Here is a 24,480-nt window from a genome sequence, read left to right as displayed (position 1 = left end):
ACATCATTCATCCGGGCTGTGACTATCACCCAGCAACACACATCATTCATCCGGGCTGTGACTATCACCCAGTAACACACATCATTTATCCGGGCTGTGACATTCACCCAGCAACACATCATTCGTCTGAGCTGTACAGATGCTAAATTTTAATGATCACCAATGCCCCACAAATATCTAACATTTGTACATAGCTTTAATGTCGTTGCATTAAGAATGACATGTAGAGCGGTAGCGGTATAGCGGCTCCTTGCAGCATCCCCGCCCATCACCAATGCAATCTAATGTCGCTGCACATAGGGAAGTAACGTTGCTGTGGGCATTGGGGTAAAGAGAGAACTGTTTCCTGTGCAGGTTGGCTCTGTTACTCCCCTGTAATAATAAGCATGATCCACTTTTGGCCACCATTTCATTTACCCCTCTGCTTTCCTAAAGGTCAGAGCAGAAGGGGTAATGGGAAAAGAAAGGGGGGGCAATTCACACAGTTGTATGTGCTAACACCTTGTGGTTCCTAATGAAACTATCGCTGATATTTCTGGATGTTTATGTGCTTTGAAGCCGATTTATTATACATGTATGTTGTAGTGAATTATAATAAAGGGGGACTAAACCCTGGGTATCTTGGGCCGGGGTGACATAACTGCCTGTGCCGGAGTTCATTCAGGCCCAGCAGCCACAGCTGAGCTACACATGCGAGGACAGCGGATCAGGCAGGTAAAGATGTTTTCTTGCACATTTATTCACATTTATTGCGCACTTTATGCACATCTACCAGTATAGGTGACACAATGCTAGGTCCTGTGAATTCTCAATGATGTTACAGGTGATGGGTAAGACAAAGGGTGAGTTTTATTGTCATTAAAACAACCAGCATGCACAGATCCACAGAACTTCTACAGTAGTAGTACAGAATACAGGGAGAAGCCAATTGAAGAAAATAAAAGTGTCTACATTGCTACGCTGTTTTTGCAAAAACATCACTGAATGTAAAAATATTCAGAATAGTGAAAATAGAATAAATTCCAACAGTTACATTATAAATGTATTGTTCAAGGTTGAAATGCCAAGCTATTCTTCCTCAATAAGTCTCTAATCATGCTCGGGCCTTTCTGATGAAGAATATGGGGGCTTCTAATTGCATTCATAAACATATATATATATAATAACTGTATGTCCCAGTAGAGATCAACCACCAATGATTTCTACCAAAAAAGAAGAGGCACACCTATATCTATATCTTGACTAAGCCTCAATACCCCCTCGGTGTAAGCTACATGAAGCAAAGCTTTTATCCAATCTGCTGCAGACTGTACACAATGAAAGCATACTGGCATATACTGCATACCATAAAATATTGTCACAGTGGTGGTTAACTTGCTTGATATAAAGGGCTTCAAGAACAACAGTATTTAAAGTAGTATGATTTATAGAAAGTCAGAATGGTTTCAATTTCCTTATTTTTTTTTTTTTTTTTTTTTAAGCAACAGCAAATTTAGGTAATATCCATGGAGATTTAAAAAAAGTCACATGGTCTTATTTTGGTATTAAAGCTTTGTGAATTGGGCCTGTTCTGTTTAGAAAAGGAAAGCTCTGATCAACACAGTGGGGTTGGTGACATCAGAAAACATATTACTGAGGTATCATTTTGAATAATAGGTGTAAAATGTCCTAAAGCTGCAATTGTAAGAACTAACAAAAGAGAAGCAATTGATATTTGATGTAGGATTTCTCATGAAGTTTTTAATTTTGCTTCAATTTTAGTGAAAATATTAAAATTAATTCAGAGCATGCAATGGCATTAGGATTAAGGAGGCCGTTCACTGCAAAGCTATAAGGAAGGCAGGTCTATTAGTTATAAGTCAACCATCCCCCTTGTTTAAAAAAAAATGACTGCCATTTGCTACCAATTTTAGATTGTTTAAATGTATTGATTTTTTAACATAACATGCTTTATTTACACAAGACAATGTTTTCAATTGTCACAACAACAGGGTGAAAAAAAACATTGGAAACAAAATTATCCAAAATCATACATCACAAATGGGACAAGGCATGAACATGAAAATGATCAGTCCTGACATGAACAAATGCATACATGGCTAACCACACATACATAAATATATATTTTATATATATGTATATAGAATCTCCCTCCCCGTAGCCCAAAATGGCCTTAAAGTGGGACATGGCCAAAAAAACATGAAGCATAAATCCTTCTTCCTCATGGCATCTCCAACAGAGCCCAGAATCATCTGCAAATATTCGTTGCAAGTGAGCAGATATCCATCTAGACACAAATGTATAGTTAAACTCCTGATAGATGCTGCTAATAGAGGTATGATGAGACACAACCAAATAATTTTGTTTTTGAGATGGTGTGAGGGAGATCTTCAGCTCCTCTTCTCAACGCTGCAAGGATGGAAACACATCTGGTGTGGAGGGGGCAGTGATATAGGATATAAAGCATGTCTGGTAGGATCCTTGATCCAGGTCTGGCAAAGGCATGACTTGGAGTGCCTGGAAATTATTACATTTTTGTAACACCCTGCCTTCATGTTCCCAAAGACATTGGTGTCATTGATGAAAACAATAGCCATGGACCTTGGTGGATATATTGGAATGTTCTAAACATGTCAAGACTGGCAAAGAAAATAAAGATCCTCATACTCTGAGCTAAAAATGGATTGCTCCTTTTAGGGAACATTGATGACAGAAATGGGGAGGGGGACACACCGATTGGAGAAATGTTTTTGGCATGGCCAACCTGCTGGTCTTCTCAAGGAGTGATGCTTGATTACTGATACAGAATTTGCCAACCCTACTGGCAAGTCCATTTCCTCCAGGGCAACCCATATGTTAGACAAGGAGTGTTGGGACTAGTCTATTACCCTGAATAGGTGGGAAGCTGCATAGTAAGAGATCTGGGATACCTAACTGGGATAATAAGAATTAGATTGGAACAGGAGGCGGTGGTTCAGGAGGGGTTATCTATTACCCCATATGAACTGGAAAAAGCAGGAATGTACACTGTTGGAATATGATTTAGGGATCCAGATGGGTAGAGTTTGAAAAAGTAATTGTGGTAGGACATTCACTGAAATCACCTGGATCATACCAAACCATGAAAGAGTGTTCAATCCACATTTGCAAGTCCAATTTGATCCGTATGGAAGGAACCACAACAAAAACAAATAATTTAACATTAGAAACATTCCCATCCTTAGATAAGGTAGGGAGATCACTGTGTTGATAATATCGAGGTTGTCTAAAAATGCAGCAATTTTATGGGAAAAATTCTCTAACACCTTCTTTACTTCTACTGACAATGTATTTTTTGATTGCTTTCAAAGTCCCCAATTCTAGTAGGGAGACTCTGGATTTCCTATTGTCTGGCTTTTTAAGACTGTCACTTAGTGGCCTTTTTCTGAGTAAATCTCACTAAACACTCATGGGACTTTCAGTAGGAATCATGCTGCAGCAAAGTTGTCCCCCTTTCTATGTAAACTACAAGCATCAATGCTTTCAATCAATCAGCTGCAGTTCATCACTCCCAAAAGATCTGACCATTTAGTAACTTGACGTATGTCAATTTTTAATCCGCTCATAGTTCCACTGTAAATAAATATGTAATACTAGGGTTTGAGCAATCCTTGAGCAATGGAAGAAGGCTATTCAATCGCGTAAAGAAGCTAAAAAACATTTTGTTTCTACCTTTTATAAACCTGAACATGTAACCCACACCTACTGCAGTCTGCACACTTAAGGCCCTCCAGTTCACTAAAATAGACTACGGAGTTGGAAGAAAAAAAAAAATACATATCAATATAGATTAAAATAGGCTATTAGGATAATATTATACTTTACAAATTTATTTGTAAATTAAAGACTAAATATGAAGGTGCTATACGATCGTTCGTAGATATCGTGCAGGATCGTTCGTCGTTCGTTTTCCAACGATAATAATTGGAAGTGTGTACGTAGCTTAAATCTCACTAAACACTCATGCGCCTTTCAGTAGGAATCATGCTGCAGCAAAGTTGTCCCCCTTTCTATGTAAACTACAAGCATCAATGCTTTCAATCTGCTGCAGTTCATCACTCCCAAAAGATCTGACCATTTAGTAACTTGACGTATGTTAATTTTTAATCCGCTCATAGTTCCACTGTAAATAAATATGTAATACTAGGGTTTGAGCAATCCTTGAGCAATGGAAAAAGGCTATTCAATTGCGTAAAGAAGCTAAAAAACATTTTGTTTCTACCTTTTATAAAACCTGAACATGTAACCCACACTTACTGCAGTCTGCACACTTAAGGCCCTCCAGTTCACTAAAATAGACTACGGAGTTGGAAGAAAAAAAAAATACATATCAATATAGATTAAAATAGGCTATTAGGATAATATTATACTTTACAAATTTATTTGTAAATTAAAGACTAAATATGAAGTACACAAAACACATGAAAACTATGACAATTTTAAAAAAGGTGAATTGTTGGTACAGCTGATGTTGCTTTATTACAGAAATATGAAATCCTATGTACAAGGTATTTACAAAAGCAAGAAAAAAAATACAGAGACAACTGGAGTTCTCAAAGTGCTTGATGTTTTCATAGGAAAATCATTTATTTGGAGTTTAGGGATAAAACAAAAACAGGGTATGCAAAGGTAAACTGTTTTATATAAATACCAAATATACAATATATGAAAGTGCAGATGTTTTATAACAAAGTTCCATTCTAAATAAGAAATGTAAAAATACACAAACAAAAACATGGTTCTTTGTAAGCTGACAAGGACTAGAAAGAAGTGCAACTTGGTTACCAAGAAAACAAACCCATGAACAGATGACTGCTCGGATTTATATGCCATGTTGCAGTGGAGTCCCTACACTTTTAGAATTTCAGACTTTACAGTTGTGTACATAGGATAAAAGCCGGAATAATTCCCAAATGTGTTAAAGAAAAATACAATTAGACTATTTGGTTCAACAGATATTTATAAACCTTATTTAAACACGTGTTCAGCTGTATTATAAATTCTACTCCTTTTAGGAAAATATATGCAAGGCAGAGGAATCTGCTGGCTTCCAATCCGAGTAGATACTATAAATGTCTTCTTTGCATTAATATGTGACCCAACTTAAACTATTGCTAAGTAATCGTAGATGACACTAAAATCTCTCTCTACAGTAGGTCAAAATTATATTACAATTTTTTTTATATTTTCATTATTTACAAGTTTTTATTTATCTAAGAAAATAATCTTTGGGGGAAAAAAACACAAATCAGCAGGTGTCACTGCTGAAAATTACCAATATAAAGTAATAGAAGGAGAACAGTAACACAAAAAATAACTTCCAATCTGAGGCTAATTCTAGGACTTCCTTCCAACCGTCATATCATACCAGACTACGCAATTAGGAGGCAGTGAACCAAAGTCCAAGCATCAACTAGGAAGTGTAAACTTGGTGTACTCTTTAGGGTGCACTAGAATATGTACACCCTAAAAAAACAGAAGGCCACAGTAATGCTCTCTATGTTTACAACTTTAATACCCATTTAATCTTCCTTTTCAGTTTTATGCCAAGCACTACTCTGCTTTGTTATCTTAGGATTGTTTCATATAATGTCTACTATATCAAACATAAATTATGTAGAATTATGAATATATGGGTATCCGGTTCTGAGCCCTGAAAGAATATAGTAATATGCATTAACTTGTACCAACATGTTTATTCATTGTTTGACTGAATATTTTCCTGGAAAGATTCTTCAACACTTTCCTGTGAACTTGGAGGGCTTGAACTCTCACACACTGGCTCCCAATATTCATGAAGTTTTCCCTGTAAAAAAGCAAAGCTCAAAGTTAGATGAGAACATATACTTATCAAACAGCTTCTTTAAGGATAGCAAAGCAAGGAAAGCTAGATCACTTGTTTCATTACTGTGGGGCCAATCTTGTAAGTGCTAAGAAAACATTATATTAGGAAATGCAAAGAACACAAAACAGAGCAGTGATCAGATTCTTTGTTGAATTGCCACATGCTATAAAAGATGGAAGCTTACTGGTTAATATAGGAATAAGTTGTGTGTCAACCAAGTTTTACTTACTACAATAGTAGTTACTGTACTGCCTACAAAGAAATGCTGAAACATTACACTGTTGAGTCAGACCTAGAGCTCCTCGGTCAGCAAACAGAAAAAGCTTTAGTGGACAGCAGAGCTATAGGTTTGATGAAACAGGGAATGCGTTGGACCTATGCAGAGAGGCCACGCAGAGCAAGGATCCTTTCCTACAGTGTGCTGGTAGGGGACAGGCTTTTTTTTTTTTATTCCTGGCATTCATTGCATTGCGTCATAGCAGGCCAATTTATTAAATAAACTGTCCAATGCCCCACAGTGGTTCAAAGATCAGACCTGCACTATTTTTGGTGGGAAAACACAAAACACTTCAAAAGGTGCCATTGAAAAGGATTGCCACACTGCGCAACATAAAGTTATAAATGGTATAATGGAGCATGTGTCAAGCTGGCAAGTTTTAGTTACTAAACACCTGAAAGGTATTTAGTTGTGCTTTAAAGCAGAAAAGTGTCATGTGACTACATCACATTTTACCAACCTGATTAGACATAACCATATTCTCAAAGATGCAAAACACAGGTCTTAAACAGAAAACAATCTAACATTTTTTTGTACCTGACTTGGTCGAGAGTAAAGTAGTAACTCCTGCCACCTGCCATGTATTCTGGCAACTAGATCCTTTACCTGTAAAGAAAACAGGACATATAATAAAGCACTGCAACATCTATAACTTCTACAGCAGCATCTACAAGGTGATGCTGCAACCTGAATTTCTGCACAGTACTCATTTCCCTGCTAATAATCTCTCCCTAGGGTCTGGTAACAGTCACTATAGTACAGTATCTCTCAACCTTTTTAAATTGGGGGAACCCCTTGAAATAACTTTCAGGTCTTCAGGGAACTCCTTCTATTATTACTATATTCACAGCTCACAGTACGTTGGTGTGGTGGTCAGCAGAAAGAATGCCTGTAACACAGTGGGAAGAATGTCACCCTTACAGCCAGCCCAAAAAATCATAGGTAGCTACTAAACTCATCTGAGAGTCACAGACTGCTCATTGCTCAAGGAATCCCTAGCAACCTTTATGATCCCCTAGGGATCATTAGAACCATGGTTGAGAAATACCGCTTTAGTATATATATAAAGTTCTCTGTATCATCATTCTGTATCATAGTAAACAGATGTATAAACCTAATACTTTTTGGGCCAAAAGAATGTCACCCAGTGGGACAAATGTCTATAAATCATAAAGACTCACATACTGGAACTGAATTGTTAAGAAGAAAAACAATGTTGTGTTTGCATCAGATTTGCATTGTCTCTCAGTGACTGGAAAAGTACCTTTGTTCTGTAGAAAAACCTTGCATCTTCACGGATATCACTCTTGATGTGTTTCTCTAGCTCAGTGCTTAGTTTATAGAGGTATTTCTGAAGATCAAATAAAAGAGGTTACATTATTACTTTTTTTTTTTTAATTTTCAGTTTTCTAAAATGAAAGTTAAATAAAATAGGTAAATAAAAAAGAAAATGTTATGAAAATGTGCAGATCCAGAAGACTGCAAAAGAACAATAATGTCAATTTAACCAATGTAAAAAAACACCAATATGTACACAAAAAGTCAGTGCACAAAACCGATATAGAAGATTCCAAACAATTACAGGTCAGGACAAGCCTCTCCATTGACACAAATTCAGCATAGAAATGCAATACAAAACTGAAACTCACTTCAAAGGTTTTCAATATCATAAGATATATGCAAGATACAGTGCAAAAATTAAAGGTCTATAAATCAAAAATGTACAAGAGTATTGTTTTTCCTGCTACCTTACTAGCAATTGTTTGGGGTATATAACGATAATGGTCTGTACAACAGGAGGCAGGGTGGAGCCATAGTGGGTATCCCCAATTATTTGTTTCATTGAATATAAGAGGGTAATCTTTATGTTGGAATACTGTTTTTCTAACACTTTTTGAATTTGAAAAGAGTCCAATAATCTAAATAAAAGAAACTCAGGCCTAAATTACTTACTAACCTGGAAGAAAACAACTCTACCATTCTATTTAAATTGTTTTAAAAGTAATGAGTGTGGCTGCCATTGTTGATCGTTTTGAAAATAAAATATAGACAAAATTCAGACTTTATTGCCTCATGACCTGAATGGAGCTAATACAGCCAGAGAAGCGGCAATTTTAAATAGTTTATATTCTCTTTTTTTCCTATTATATCTACACTCCGTAGCCCATAATGACAAAGTGAAAAAAAATTGTAGACGTATTTGTAAATTTATTGAAAAGAAAAAAAAAAAAAAAACAAAATATCCCAGTTTTTTTTACACCAACACTTGAAATTATGTTCCAGTGCCTCCCAATTTTTCTTGATCATGGCTGGGATGTTTCTGTATCTTGAATGCAGTTCACCTGTGGTATATTAAATTGAATGGACATGATTTGGATAGGCACGCACCACTCTATAGAGGGCCTCAATGCATTTTGGAGAAAAAAATATATCATAATGACACAGGAACTGCCTGCAGAGCTGAGAGACTGGATTGCTGCAAAGAACAGATTTGGGGAAGGCACAACCAGGACTCCTCCAGGAGCTGGTCAACTGGCCAAACTGAGCAATCGAGGGAGACGTTTCAGAGATACTAAGGGATATCATAGGACAAAGTTCCAGAAGGTTTTGCAAAGAAGAATGGCAGGAAATTTCCAATCCAGGTATGAAAGCTTGTTGCATCATACCCCCCCAAAAAAACTTGAGGCTGTAACAGCTGCCAAAAGGTGCTTCAACTAAGAAAAGTGTCTGAATAAATATGCATATGTAAGATTTCAGTTTTTTTCTTTTTAATAATTTTACTAAATTGTCAAAAAAATCTGTCAGTATGGAGTGCAGATTAATGAGGAATAATAAAAATAAATTGAAACACTTTATACACCAGGCTACAACATGAAACTGAAAAAAGTAAAGGAGAATTGAAGATAGATAGATTAGATAGATAAAAATAATGCCTACCAAAATGCTCTTGGTATTTTGAGGAGTTTTGTATGGGGTAACACTTACTCTTTGAATGGAAGGAGGTTCATCTGAGGTGCTTGCATCACTGACCAAATGTAATAGACTGAAAGTCAAATAGTATGCCTGAAATCAACAATTTAGGCAATTAGGTCACACAAAGGCATATGATTTATCACTCACATTTATGGGACTTCCTACTACTCCTAATGCATATGAAATTGTCAATGTGGTTTCAGTTTTTGGAAAACAAACAAAAAGATAGGGGATTTATTTTAAGAACCGGCCAGGATATGAATGATGAACAGTAACAGTTTTATTTGGGGACCACATAAAGAAAAGAAGGCCACACATTATAAGATCACATATATTATCCATCTCCCCTCCTATTGTGTATTACTTCCCCCACCTCCTAGATTGTAAGCTCTTAGGGCCAGGGTCCTCTCCACCTGTGTCACCATCTGTATTTGTCTGTGATTTGCAACCCTTATTTATTGTACAGCGCTGCGTAATATGTTGGCGCTATATAAATCCTGTTTATAATAGTAATAATAATGATCATATTATCACATATAATCATGCAGCAAGTATGGTGAACCAGAATATGTTTAATGTCCATGCAGTGAAAAGCAATGGGTTCACTTGCATAATTCCATTTTACTGCAGATTTTAATAAAAGGAGCAGACTTTGGCTGCAAAAGTATAGGGGTGTTTATCTGCCCTTTGTCTTTACTTTGGCTAGCATGAACATAGCACAAATTTACTTTAATATACAACCATCATCTGATTTCCCATTCTAATCAAGCAGCAATTACAGTCTATCCTACAGGTGATATTTGATAAACCACAAAATACCTCCTGATCCAAGTCCTGAAAAGTCTTCGACTCATTTTCTGGAAGCAACTGCATTTTCTTCACCAAAGAGGATGGCTTCATTTGGGACAAACACTTAGCCAAGAGAAGCATCTGATAAGCAAAAGTTAACCATTAAAGTAAATCTTGACATGTAACTACCAATAACAAACTGAAAACATTATAATAACAAGCAGCTGTACAAACCCGGGACTCATATTCCAGAGGTATAGCTGTACAGTCTCCATTCTGGATATTGGATATAAAAATAAGGCTGACATGTCTTCTTAGTTCTCTAGAGTGCAGAAGAAAATATGGTTAGGATACAAAATATCCACTAAAAAGTAGAAGATTATTAGATGATCCAAGATCATTAGAAGATTGCATTTAATCAAGTGAAAATAAATATTTGATCATTCAGAGCAGGAAGTGAGCTACTAATTAATTAAGCAATTGTAATTATTTAGGGGATACTGCTTTCCACTCCCTGCAAAGTTTACTCAACACTAGGGGTGCATTATATTAAACTGTGCTGCTCCAGCACTGCAGAGAGAAATGTACAATTGGAGGAAAGGCCAGTCATGTGAATTGAATAGGCATTGGGAATCACTCCAGGTTATGTTTCTCCCCCATTGGGTGACATACACGGTCCGGAGCCGGTAAATTTAGTGGTCCACCAGTCAGAATAGGTTGACCACCACTGTACTAGAGTAAATGCTTGAATACACAAAAGCGCCAGTAATGTATACAGCAGTTGACAACAGTAAAATCTGCTAATTAAAGCACTACTGCTCCTTTAAAGTTCATGCATATAATTACCTGCCACGAATCTCAAAGGTAGGAACAAGCTGCAGCAACTTTAGGAAGTTATGATGGTGGCTTGAAAGTTGGCTCATAGCAAAGCACAGTTCTGGCATCTTGAAGACAAACAAGCAAATTAGTCATTTGTATACAGCAGAATAACATCAGTGAATAAATTACTTAAATTTGTTTTTTTTTTTTACTTACAATAGTTACCCAGTTCTTGATGTTTTGAAGAAGATTTGCAATGAGACAATGCAAGTCCATTATTGGAATAGACTTCATTCCTTTTTCCAGGTGTATTTTTAGGAGCATCACCAAAAGTGCAAGGATTTCCAGGTCAAGAAAGCTCTCCCTGTAGACTGCTGTACAGAAGTTTAGGAACTGCACAGAAACAAAACGGTAAATGTAACTGGTGCACAATATGTAACATGATTTTGTGCAACTTCAGGCAAACAGCTCTATAGGCAGTTAAAATATAGAAACATTATTTGTTTTATCTGTCAAACAAAATTAAGAAAATTGCCCAGTGATGCACACAACTCTGTAAGCAAGTAAGATCACGTTGCTGCTTCCTGGAATTATTGTTTAATAAGCAGACTGGGGTGAAACAGGTAGTTGCATTGCTAAACTAGGAATTAGGTATTTCAGATTTTAGCTGGGCAGTATTCCAGACATTCATACATCACATGACCGGCTGTATTACAGAAATCTTTTGACAAACTTTACATATACTAAATATTCATTTTAGATGGATTTAGTCATTTGCATTTCATATAACACAAATATCAATAAAAAACTATACATTTGAAAGTCATACTGCAGTCTAACATACCCAAATCTAAGGTGTTTCAAGATACGTGAATCCATCATCTTAAGGTTCCTATGTAATGATGGAGGTAATGGTATAGGGATTACCCTATGTCAATCATAGCAGTTGCTATGGGGCCAAGAGTCTAAGGGGAGCTGTAAAGTCTAGTGATACAATATACTCTGCCCCTTGGAACTCTCCCTTTATTTAATGAAAATTGTTTTATACTATGCATTATTCTCATAAATGCCAAATTAATTGGTGACTGAAAGATCCTCTTCAAGAGGACCTGAACTCTGAAAGCTGTCACAAGTATTGCCCATGGTCTTCCTGCACCTAATTTTCCCCATTACTAGTTTACCATGCCTTGTACCGTGCAGTCTGTGTGTGGATAGTCATATTGGTAGAGACAGGGCTTTGCCTTCGGATGTCAAAGTCACTTCGATCACTGGTGCAAAAATATTTAAAAAGCAGCAGGAAAGTTGCACAAAGCACACTTACTCACGTGCTTCTTTTACAGATTTTCAGGCTACGGCTTAGGCACAATTATAATTTCTTGAACTTCCCAAGAATAAAAAATATTCACCTCTTTGAGTTTAGGTTTCACGTTAAGCAGAACATGAGTCACACATATTCTGGGGGTTGTCTGATGTCACAGGAGCAGCTTTGCACCTGAGCATTACATCAGCTCCAAAACATATGTATGCAAAGGACTTTTACTTAGGTAATTTATCCCTTGTTCATTATCTGAGACCACTATTATTATTATTATTAAACAGGATTTATATAGCGCCAACATATTACGCAGCGCTGTGCATCACTATAAAATAAACTTACCTTAACTACATGAGCTACCTGAAATTCTGGAATGCAAGAAAAAATTTGTTCTTTGCACCTGGTTTCTTGTCCTGCTGACACTGATTCAGGCACTGCAGATCTGTAAACATAGTAGGTCAGTGGTCACAAAAAAGGAATTTTACTTCTAAAATAGTTTTATTTAATTAATACAAAGAAAAGTGGAGAGGAGATTCTGCAAAGTGATGAGTTCATCTCTCAATAACCTGCGATCAGCGTACTTCTAGAAACCCCATGACTAGCTTCTTCCACTCCCTTCTCCTCCCATACTCTAACCCTGCATTAACAGGTCAAACTCAAGTACTTACAAAAGTTTGGATTACAACAGATACATTTACTAAAGGATGTCATGGAATTTAGCACAACAAAGGCCACACTTTTCACATTTGAACAAGGGAATTTTTTACCTAACAGAAACGGAGAAGTGAAATTTGAAACACTTACACTAGGTGAAGTTCACTGAATGAAGGCTGAATATGTAGAAGAGGAAAAAGAGTTTTAAATTCAATCCCCATGTTAGCAAACACAGTTGCTATGTCCAGTAAAGTTGGAATCCAAGGCTTTTCGTCAATATTTGTAACTATTGGAAAGAATATCTTTATAATTATCAACTATTAGGACAGCAATGAAAAATGTGAATGCATGTAAATATGTTCGTTACTTACGATGGTTGCATGTTATTTCAATCAAGGCATTTAAAAGTTTCATCGATGTGGCATAAGAAGGATGAACAGAAAGCATCTGTTAAAAAAAAGTACAATGACAACATGGAAAACAAAATAAGCACACCAGCATTGACATGCAAAAACTAAAATGTAAACAGATAACAATAGGAAGATGTAAAAACCTGACTGAGCAAATATAGGCATAGGAGACAAAATGGTTCCCAATAGCAAGTTCTTTGAAGGGTAGACCAAACTTGGTAAACATTGTAGGATATTCCAACTATGTAAAATTCAACATAAGTAAAAGAAGCTCTTTCTCCTTGGGATATATCCCTGCTACAGGAAGCAGCTTCTCAGTTTTTAGTTTAAAGTGGCTAAAACTCCACTTAAAAATTTGGCATCAGTCAGGATTTACTGTAGGAAGGGACAGGTAATGTCCCATCTGCAATAAGTATTCTTACCTGCCTGATTACAGGGCAGGACTGATCCATGAATTATGAGCGCTGACACGCCAGACTCTTGTCCAAAATCTGCCCTGTGACGTGTGTACATAGCCTTACAGCAACATCAAGTAAAACACTATTACAGAAAGAATATTTATTTTAGTATGCTAAGCTGTACTCCTATCCCAATATAAAGTGATAGGGCTGCCATAAAAATAAAGAACATGAAGGCAAGCATGTGGATGCAATGCACAGTGTAAATGGGCACCAACCTAAATTAAAATGCAAAAAATTGTAATGAACAGCTGCAGTCTATTTAGCAATAAAACAACCACAATTCCCAGTTATCTTAAAGAAGACCTTTTTTAAAAAGGGTTCAAACTCAATTATAATATCCTTCAATACAAAATTTCTTACCTGAAACATCCATCTCATTAGTTCCTCAGGGCATTTCTTAAACTGGTAAATGCTTGTCAGGAATCCTTCTGTGGCTAACATGAGCTGATTTCCAGGACTGCAGCTGTGTAATTTAAGAAGCAATAATTAGTCACAAATGGACCCAAAGCAAAACATGAACCATTTTACTCAGATATGTCTAGCCGCGAGTATCCTCAGTCCCAGATAGAATACAAAAGCAGGTTGCACATTCTATAATTCAGCAAAACCTAATTGCATCTTCCAAACACACATGCCACATCATCCTACTGCTCATAAAACCCTGACACTGTTGCATTTCACCCACATTGCTTGGGATAATTTTAAATGCAGAGGGGAGGTTTGTCCAATAGCAGTGCTTTCCCCAGCCTCTTTTAGCTGGACGCACCATCCGGCACTTTTCAGTACCCACGTGGCTGTTTTTGGGTGGTTAACAATAAGTTTGGGCTGCCATCCACCTACAAAACAAATTTCTGTGTTGAACACTGCAATAGTATGTCACACCAGGTTTGACCATTCAATAAAGTTTTAATTAATTGAAGAAATATGTGGAAATGCTATTTTTTTTTTTTTGTAATAGGACAAGGGGCAGAAATTCACATATCATTAGATTCCACAGTACAAAAAAAGTGTCTATTAAGTCAGACTTTATATTTAGATTTATGCTAGTAGCCTCTCATACGGGAATGGTCACCAGAAACACTAGGTACATACATTTTAGGAGGAACCTGACAGCATGCAGAAAGAAAATATATTGTGACCGCTTAGTAGCACCACAAACTGTCACAGGTTTAATCAAGTACTACAGTAACCACTGTGCAACTATCAGTCAGGAAAAATATATAGATATCTATATAGATTTAGCTGGTAGGGAAGCCAACAGAAATAAGTGAATGCTAGAATTAATAACTATAATCTTGTGGGTGGGTGGTGAGCTTCTGTCAATCAACAAGTATGCACCACACACATACGTACCTGAGCACAGTTGCCCCATCATGACAGGACCTGACATTTCTGCATCCTAGGAAGGCACCATCTACATTTCCGGCTCCACAGATGACTTTCGTGAAGACGGAGATCCTCTTCTGTCAGTGGACGATGTAACACCTGCACAATTATATTATACAAAGGGGCAGGCTCTGTGTGCAGCACTCAAGCTCTAAACTACAAAGCACATACGCTGTACAATTTAGAGCCTAAACAAAAAGCCACCAGGGTTAGGGACATTGCAGGTCTCTTCTTTTAAATAATGTTGTCCCCCCCCCCCTTTTTTTTCACTTTGGGACCTCTTTAAACACAAGATGTGTACATTGACAGGAGTGCATCTCTGAGATGAGAACATAAAACCACACTAAAATAACAGGAAAATAAAAGCAAAAACACATGCCTGTAAACCATTACTCCTTCGAAATCAGTCAAAGGCAGAAGATTACTGGGTTACCTTAAAATAATTTCTTTGGAGATGCCAGTCTCACAACGTAAATGTTGCAGATTAAGAGTGCAAATGTTAAAGATTGATCCGGATTTAGACAAATGGAAGATTTCTTCCCCTGGATGGTGATCTGGTATTGCATTTGTGCGGATTGAAAATTTCTTCAATAAATCCCTATGAATAACAGAGCAGATAGTGATACATTTAATACTTAATATTACAGAATTTTATGAAACTATTATTACTGCAAAACAAACTAGTATTACTGCAAAACAAATGGCTGCCATTATAACACACAGAGAACACGCTTATTTACAAAGCTACAGGAACCTTATACAGTCAGCCCACCCAAAAAAAAAAAAAAAAAAAAAACATATTAGTAGTTTGTCTAACAATTAGGCTGCAATAACCTAATGAACATTTCTAATTTTTTTACTCTAGGACTGTTAAATAGACAGCAATATTTTTTGATCCTGCCAGAAATCTTGTTAGCTGATAACCTGTGCCCAGCTATGAGGACTCAGAACTCTTGCCCTGTAGGTTATGGAGACCAAGTAGACAGTGATTTATAGACCTTTCCTATGGTGAAAATGCTGCTTTTCCGTAACTGAGTGAATGTTGTGACCCTAGGAGAAGAAGTGTGTTAGGTGAAAAAAACATTTTTGTTTTTGGGTTTAGATAAGGTTGTATATTTTTTGTGTACTTGGGAAATAAGATCTCATTGACTGCGTTCCTAAAAAAAACTGTAAAGCTAGGTACACACTTGCAATAAATAGATAAATGAATTAGAAAACGAATGACTAACGATTATTTTGAACGATCGTATTGTGCACATATTTGTACATGTGGTAACAATACGATCGTTCAAATATTATCCACCAAGTGTACACATGCTAGATATGATCCTTTGAACGATGCAGGAAGTTACATGTAAAGGAGAAAGTGTACTGCAGAACCATCCACGATCACTGAACGACTGTACACACAATAGATAGTTAAGGCTGGTCGCACAATCAGATCTGCCGGGACGGTCGTTCGTTTCCAGTGACAATCCTTGTTCGTTGGCGTCGTTGTGCACTTGTTTTGTTAACGATTATCGGACGACCGGTCGTTAGTCATTCGTTTACAAGGACAATTGTTGCACATGTGTATGCAGCTTTACAGTTGTAAAGCTGCAAGCTGATATTGTGGTGTATTCAGATTCAACAGAGCACCTTTGGGATGTGATGGAACAGGAGATTCACATCACATATATGCAGCTAACAAATCTGGAGCTAATATGTCAATATGGACCAAAATCCCTGAGAAATATTTCCAGCGCCTTGTTGTCTATGGTCTGTGCTACAGAAAAAATTAGAAGTTCTGAAGGAAAATAGGTACATAGAGCTAGGTGCATCTAATAAGGTGTTCCATATTTGACACAATTTAGGATTGCTGATTACAATTACTAGTGGGACATGCCTCTGGTAGGGATAGGGAAAACTTGAAAGTATAAGAGGTTTGAGGGGGCTAAACAAAGTTAGAGAATGTGCTGACAGGCATAGAGTGGCCAACAACTGCAAAACTATTAAACAAGGGTCCTCTATAACAAGAAGGTGGTGGTCCAGTCAAGAGTGGACATTTTCAAAATGTCTTTTGGGTATCGAGTAAGGACCTAATGATTTTCTCAAAACACCATAGTGCTAATATCCTTTTGCTCTACTTAGGTAATATTGATCGCAAGTTACCACAAAGCTTCACAAATGGATTATCATGTGGCCAAAAATAAAGAGATACACAGTACAGGTCTCATTAGGTTATAGAGTTGGACTTTTAAGCTGCGTACACACTTGCAATTTTTGTCGTTGGAAAGGATCTTTCACGATCCTTTCCAACGACAAGGGGCTGCAAGATGCATGAACGATGCTGTACATACAGCACCGTTCATGCTCTATGGAGAGGGGAGGGGGGAGAGTGACGGAGCGGCACCCTGCTGCGCGCTCTCCCCTTCCCTTTCATTACGATCGGCTGTCGTCCATCGTCCGTGGATCCGGCAGGTCGGTCGTCCGGACGATGGACGACACCGACTGTACACACGGAAGATTTTCGCCTGATAATTGGCCGATGCCGATTATCGGGCGATAAAAATCTGCCGTGTGTACGTAGCTTTAGACAAGAAGACAAGAGAAGACAAGATAACTAAATGTGTAAAAGCATATCTTGATTGGAGCACCCTCTGATGCAGTTGGGCACAGGGGCAGGTTGCTGGTTAAGCAGTGACCAAGTCAAGTTACAGAAATCATATAGCCAATGTATACATCTTTAATCAAAGAGATTATTTGGAACAATGTTTTGCCTTTACCATTTATATGTGGGAAAAAAAAAAAAAAAAGGTTAATTGCACACAGAAATTCAATAAATACCTGTGCTCATCTGTAAGTTCACCATCCTGTTCACCGTCCACCTCTTTTTTATCGGCCACTCCATGACCTCTCTCTAGGTCTTCGCAAAGCTGCTTCTCGATTGCATCAATTCTGGTACATGACAAAGGAACACATTGTAAGGATCTAAACTAAAAGTGTATTTCTTGTTGAATAGTGTATTATCTGCTTTTTCTGCAAGCAAATTAGGAACATTTCCATTGTTCCATTCCAGGTGCTCTTAAATTTTAGGAAAAACATCCTGCCACCAGTTGTCTTTCTGTCTGGCAGAATTAAAACATCGAACTGCCACTGACTTGTCTTGTTTTTAAAGTTTTATGGTCAGGGGTTGTCATCTTATTTCTTGGTGTTATACCCGACAAGTCAGTGAGCAAGAATAAGGAGGCAAAACTGTTTAAATACATGCATTTCCTGTCCTTGTGTCTCACTAAATATAGTGTTCTCCTCAGCCCCTTTTAGCCGGGTGCACCACCTGGTACTTTTTAGCAGCTACCTGGCTGTTCAGCGTGGGTTTTGTGTGAAGTGAAATGTCAGTGGGAGTTAGCAGCCTGGCAGCTTATTATTGTTTCCTTTCACTCCTATTACCCTTCTAGAAGCAGCTTGTCAGTTCTGTTCCTAATGAAAGTTTACTTTTACCCTTTTGTGGAGCCATCATCAGACAGGGGAGTCACAGAGCTAAAGTCCATATCATTAACTATCTGCTGTCCACTGGAGAGTCCTTGTGTACTACAGTGTATGCTGTATAAAACCTACTTTCCATTAGCTTTTTGAAAGCATTAGTTAGCATTTGGCTTCCTGCCCAGCCATATCTATGAATTTGGACTGCTTGCCATTGCTACCAGCGATTACACTTTACAGAACATGGGGCACCAGGAAATAAAGCCATATACATAAGCACTGTACAATGCATACAAAAAAAAAAAAAATGTAAAAAAACCAAGGAACCAAGTATGGAGGGAAGGTAGAAGGCTAAAGCAATGAGACAACAATTATAGGGGGTACTAGATCCCTTTGGAGTAAATACCCATAATAAAGTTATAATTCAGATTCCGCCCATTGTATTCCCCACTTCTCCCATGTCCCCCCCCCCAAAAAAAATAAAAAAAAAACACAATAGCAATAAATAATCATTTAGAGAATTCTTTTTATACTTAAAATTAGTATAAGGGGTCAATGTGGTAGTATGTACCTTTCACTCTCTTCTTTCTCTTTTACTAGACGTTCCAGATTATTATCATAACAAGGAGTCCGCAACAGTTGCTTTAATCTGTCATTTACCTGAAAGGAATATAAAAAAGTCAAAATACCTAAAGTAAATCATGTGTACACACAAATGCTTATGTATGGCTAACAGTCTATGGATTATGCATATAAAAGGTTTATGTCCAGCTACAAATTTATGCAAGATAGCATAGTTTTTTTCAACTACAGGACAGCTGAGAGGCCTATTCACTCATTAAACAGGCTCAGAGACAAATAAATGGTCAAATGGGTTTCAAAAACTACTAGTTTTACATTCAAGAAGGATTCATACAAGGGCCTCAGAAGGGTATCAGCTATAGCCACAGGAAAATATGCTTTTAGGTTCTTTATAGCGTGAAACTGATTGTTTTCAGTTGTGTTTTGTGATAAGTTTGGGTACATTGAAAACTGATTGTACAGGGCAATCTTTCTTAAATTTGGGTCAGCAGGCACACAACAGGTGACCCAAAGCCTCATCTGTTCTGTAGGTTATACTAACCCTGGGAATTTAGCAGTAGACAGTAGGAGGATTGTCTGCACATTTTCAACAATTGTAAATTGAAGCTTTAATAAACAGCTTCAATTCTAATGATTTCTTGTCAATAACCAAATTGGTTGTTTTAACTTCACCACAGTGATTTGCATGCTTGTTGTAGGTAAATGACTTTGGCATCTTTAAAAGGTCAGCCAAGTCATGCCAAGTCAAAAGACTGGTATACCAATAATAAAAAAAAAAATAAAAACACGACAAAGACACTGAACAGTGATGTACTAATGTGCTAATGCTTTTCAAAGCAGAAAACTGTGTGAGGCTATAAATTCTAAACCGTGACTTCCATTTGTGAAATAAGCGATAACATGCAAACCTAAGGTGGAGCACACTCTGTGTACAGAGAACAGTAGTATGGTATGCAATATATAAGACCACAAATGTTCTTAAGACAAACTTTAGTTTCCAGATCTTGCATCTAGAAAACTAGATGAGAGGGGGAAGATGTAGAAGACTTCACTATTGCCACAACATACTAGCCAAATCTTGCAATGCTGCAAAATGAATGCTAGTATGAGACGGAAACAAGATGTTTCAAATGACCGGTATGCATGGTTTCTGGTGGCGATGCCAAATGGTTACATTACGCTTAGATTAAAATATCTCCTATTACTTGCATCTGTCATGGGTCTATTTTATAGATTCAATTCTAAAAAACACAGTATACTAACCGGAGTATCAGGAACTGAAGACTGGGATAGAGAAAGTAACGACAAGTCTTGTTTCTGCGGGGTAACTGGCTCAGACTGTGCTACACTTTGAAAAATCTCATTCAGAGGTTTCAAGGACTCCTCTTCCTCCTCATCAGCACTTAATGACAAATTGTGAAAGGATTCATTGCTGTCCAAGCTATCCCGGCGAATTCGTTTTAACACTTTTAGGCCTTTAACAGATGTGTCTGGTGTGGAACAAGGCAAGTTTTTGTATTCTGAAAGGAAAGGTCTTGTATGGGAAGGAGAAAATTCTGATTCGGAATCATTGCCACTTTCCTCTGAAGATTCTGCAAATGATGGAAATGTTTTAGTTAGAAAGCAGACCATGAAAATTACATCAGACGTTAGTAAAATATATTAGGGAATAACCTTGTGTGTATTTTTCCAATGCAGAAACGGTTCCCATCTGCTCTTTATCTAATACTTATACCACCAGTCAATTCTTGACAGAAAGTTATGCATGTAAATTCAAATCCCACAGCTACAAACCCCTACTAGGGATGTTCATCATGTAAATTAATTCCGGTGACCATGTTCACCAGACTGACTCCCTCCAAGACATTGTGTACAGGTAGTCCCCGGGTTACATACGAGATAGGGACTGTAGGTTTGTTTCTATGTAAGTTGGAACAGGTACATTATTTTAATAAATGCAATAAGGACAGATGTTTTCTCAATTTAATATTAGACAGCATGGTAGCAGTTACTGAATAAAATCCTCGCTGAGTTAATCACAAACAAAGCAAAAAAAAAAAAAATCTTTATGGAGCCTAGACATTCATTAACTTTTGGAGCAAGCTGTGCTTTGATATGCAAAAAGAAAAAAATGCAGTTTGTCTTGGTCGTTAAAGAGTTACAAGATGTTACAGATCAGCTCAGCTCTTAAAAATCAGCTGTGTTTAGCAAAAGATTTCCTCTGCAAATCATGCAAACCAGCCCTCCCCCCCCCTCAAGCCCCAGGTCCTGCACATGAGTGAGCAGGGAAGCCCCGTTCATATCTAGGAGGTGTCCGTATGTCAGCTTTCCTTAACTCTGGGACTACCTGTATATGGGGAAGGGGGAGACTACGTGTTCACTTACTTCTGCTATAAAACAAAGTCAGTCAGGAGATTGCCAGTACAAGTTTGAGGCTTTACATTTGGCATTGGACGGTGCCTCTGATGAGCACCTGTCATCTCTTGAACAGCTCCCTTTATGTTGGTTTTTACAATGGTTTAAAAGAGATTAACACCAACAATAGAAACCTACAAAAACCCATTAGAAAGCAACTCGCTTACTAACGGTTTTGATTTTTATGTACTTTCAAAAAAAGAAAAACACACATTAATTAATTCCTGGAGAACATAGTCCTTTGTAATAAAGTAGATCTAATTAAAAAAAAAAAAAAAAAATTACAGCGCTTTACGTACCTGATGTATTTGTGACATTTGAAGTTGCCTTACCATTTACAGATGCTCCTCTTACCTATAAAATAAATATACACAGACTTAACATGAAACGTTTTCTGATCAGAAAAAAAAAAAACCCCAAACACCATTAAACTATACACCAGTGCAAGCATATTAGACAATGCAACAAATATTGAGACAACTAGCCAGTGAAGGCACGAATAAACCTAATATATTTTTCCATTTTATTAAATTCTTGTTCATCAATTTGACTAAAAAGAATTGAAGTTAGAGTTAGAAAAGTAATTGCCACTGCTAAATGCCAATAGGGGGTGAGCATTTCCAAGGAGAAGCATATACTGTCTCCTAGGTGAGGAATATTATAGACAGTCTCCTAAAAACACTCCCAGGTAATGAACTGTGGGAACATTGTCCTGCATTCTCGGGGGGCTAGTTACATTTTTTTGTCCTTTGTGCTGTTACAGATAATCAGTGTTGTAGTCCTATTTAAACAGATTAGCTACAGTGTTCTACCTAACCTATTTTATCTGGGTGCATCACCCAGCACTGTTCCATAACCACCTGACTGTTCTTGGATCACAATTGGGTCATACTAAGGGGGTGGGCATTTTAAAGTTGAAAGAAGGTAAGAGAGGCAGTGGAAAGCTGACAGAATTATAGAGGCTTCTGGATTCCATTTGTACGTGTTGCCCCGCACACAGCTACTTCCCACCCAAAAAAAAAAATCTGGAAAAATAACTAGGCACTAGCAGTGTGCCCAGATCACAGGCCAAAATAAATAAGTACATTTGGAGGAGAAAGGGCCAAAAAGTTTCAGTTCATTTTTCAGGAGATCACCCTTAAAATATTTGACCTTTTTTTTCCAATGCAGGACTGGATAAAAAAAACTGAGCCAGTATTGCTTATTTTATTACTGGAATGAGCCAGTCGGCCTTCAATAGCTTTTGCCAACAGAGGTTGCAGTTTACGTGAACAAATGCTACCCTCAACAACACTAGTGAAAAAACATAAAAGAAAAAAATATTCACAAGAAATGACTACAAAGCCATATGCAAGCGTACCTCTGAAAGAAATTTATGTTCCTTTGATTTCCCCAGAATAACCACCTGGTGAGTGGCTTTCTTCTTGGTTATTCCTCCATGGGACCTTTTATGGGATGCCCAGGAGTCTACTAAGATAAACGGCTTCTGAGGACTGTGATCATTTTCTCCACTTACTGTTTGGCTTCTTTCATCAAAAAACTGCTGATTATAGTCAAATTTCCCAGAAAATGACATTGATCTTACATTTCTAGACTGTGCACGGCTCTTTATGGATGACAAGCTTTGAACCTCTGAACTGTTAGAACCATTTTTAAACCCTTCTTTACAATGAATCAAAGTGCTACTGGGTAAAGTTAGTCTCTCTATCACCACCTTAGGAGATAGTACACTCATGCCACATTTTGCGCAGAAAGCATGCAAGTTTCTTACAGATGCTTGGTTGACTACATTGGATGACTCTGTTGAGCTCTTCTTTTGCCTTTTGCACGGTTGATATTTGTTAGATTCAAAATCCTCATCTTGGGTCTGTGGCTTAAGGCGTTTATTGCCAATGATGTTTTTAAGTGCATCTTTACCTGTGGGATAAAAAGGCTTTTATAGGTATGCAATGTCAACAGAAAATATAACAATATAGCTGAAAGCATAATGAGATCTGAAATACACATACCTGGTATGCAAACTGGTTTAAAGAAATTAGTTATCTGTTGGTTTCTGAAAGGAAAAGAGCAAATTAGAAACATTACAGATTACGTCTGAACATTCCTTATTTTCCCTTACTGAAGTAATCTACCAGGAGAAAATATGATAACAAGGAAGAAAGCAACATCATCTATAAACTATAAACTAAAATACTTTATTTGTATTCAGATACATTTTTTAATAAAAACAACACAAACATATTTTTTAAATACTGAACAATCTACTACAAACAAGAAAACAATAGAACTTATACAGAAACATTATTTTAGGTTTTGTGTCAATGGGATTTTTTATCAGATTCAAAAAGTTTTACAAAGCTTGAAAGGTCAAATCCCTAATTCTCTATTTATTGTACAGAGCTGTGTAATATATTGGCACTATATAAACCCCGTTTACTAATAATATTAAAGCCAAGTTAGGAGAAGGTTGAGTGTAGGTCAATGCACATTTCAATATTTTTGCAGTATTTTTTTTACTGCCCAGTATTTTTATAGCGCCAACATATTTCGCAGCGCTGTACAAACTCCATTGTCATGTCACTAGCCGTTCTCTGCCTACGTACTCTAAATGCATTTTTATTTCTGGTGACAAAGCTGGGCATGCACGTCATCATCTTTGTTTGCCAGGAAAACCCGGCATTCCTGGCTTCCCTTGCATGTGCTGGGATGAATGAAAACTGAAAGCGTCATCTCTGACTCGCATCCTTTGTACCTTCCCTGACCCGCTATTTTGCTACCCTTTTGCCTTCCTACCACCTTGTCTGTTCCTCTAAGATTCTTTGTACTTGTATTAAAGGTAAAAACTATACATTTTGCAGTTATTATAATTATTACACAGTATTTATATAGCACCATCATTACCGTGTTTCCTCGATGATAAGGCATCCCCATCAAATAAGCCACCCCCCGATTTTTGCTCAAACAATTAAAATAAAGCACCCCCCCCCGCAAATAAGACATCCTCCGATACCTGATACTGTGTGCCTCTGTGTGACTCCTCGATGCTGGCTGCA

At 37.3% G+C, this 24,480-nt stretch overlaps 1 protein-coding gene across 2 annotated transcripts in view; it reads right to left on the bottom strand.

The window, feature by feature from the left end:
- Nucleotides 1–4,601: 4,601 nt before the first annotated feature.
- Nucleotides 4,602–24,480, bottom strand: part of SLF2 (SMC5-SMC6 complex localization factor 2) — a 21,176-nt gene continuing 1,297 nt past the window's right edge. The window contains exons 2-20 of one of the 2 annotated variants that reach the window (XM_072423782.1): nt 23,437–23,480; nt 22,788–23,344; nt 21,727–21,781; nt 20,276–20,604; nt 19,002–19,090; nt 17,795–17,905; nt 15,402–15,566; nt 13,943–14,045; nt 13,083–13,158; nt 12,862–12,997; nt 12,400–12,499; nt 10,959–11,135; nt 10,770–10,867; nt 10,158–10,245; nt 9,954–10,064; nt 9,147–9,224; nt 7,426–7,512; nt 6,699–6,767; nt 4,602–5,845 (exon numbers count right to left, since the gene is read on the bottom strand). In XM_072423782.1, coding sequence (XP_072279883.1) covers nt 5,735–5,845; nt 6,699–6,767; nt 7,426–7,512; nt 9,147–9,224; nt 9,954–10,064; nt 10,158–10,245; nt 10,770–10,867; nt 10,959–11,135; nt 12,400–12,499; nt 12,862–12,997; nt 13,083–13,158; nt 13,943–14,045; nt 15,402–15,566; nt 17,795–17,905; nt 19,002–19,090; nt 20,276–20,604; nt 21,727–21,781; nt 22,788–23,344; nt 23,437–23,480 — 2,584 coding nt within the window. In that variant the 3' untranslated portion in view covers nt 4,602–5,734. The remainder of the gene's footprint in view (nt 5,846–6,698; nt 6,768–7,425; nt 7,513–9,146; nt 9,225–9,953; nt 10,065–10,157; nt 10,246–10,769; nt 10,868–10,958; nt 11,136–12,399; nt 12,500–12,861; nt 12,998–13,082; nt 13,159–13,942; nt 14,046–15,401; nt 15,567–17,794; nt 17,906–19,001; nt 19,091–20,275; nt 20,605–21,726; nt 21,782–22,787; nt 23,345–23,436; nt 23,481–24,480) is intronic. The other variant, XM_072423783.1, reaches the window with a different exon arrangement.

The sequence above is a fragment of the Pyxicephalus adspersus genome, chromosome 10, assembly GCF_032062135.1.
Source record: "Pyxicephalus adspersus chromosome 10, UCB_Pads_2.0, whole genome shotgun sequence".
Lineage (NCBI taxonomy): Eukaryota > Metazoa > Chordata > Amphibia > Anura > Pyxicephalidae > Pyxicephalus > Pyxicephalus adspersus.
The sequence above is the reverse complement of the archived record's forward strand: the minus strand, read 5'-3'. Positions and strand labels throughout refer to the sequence as shown.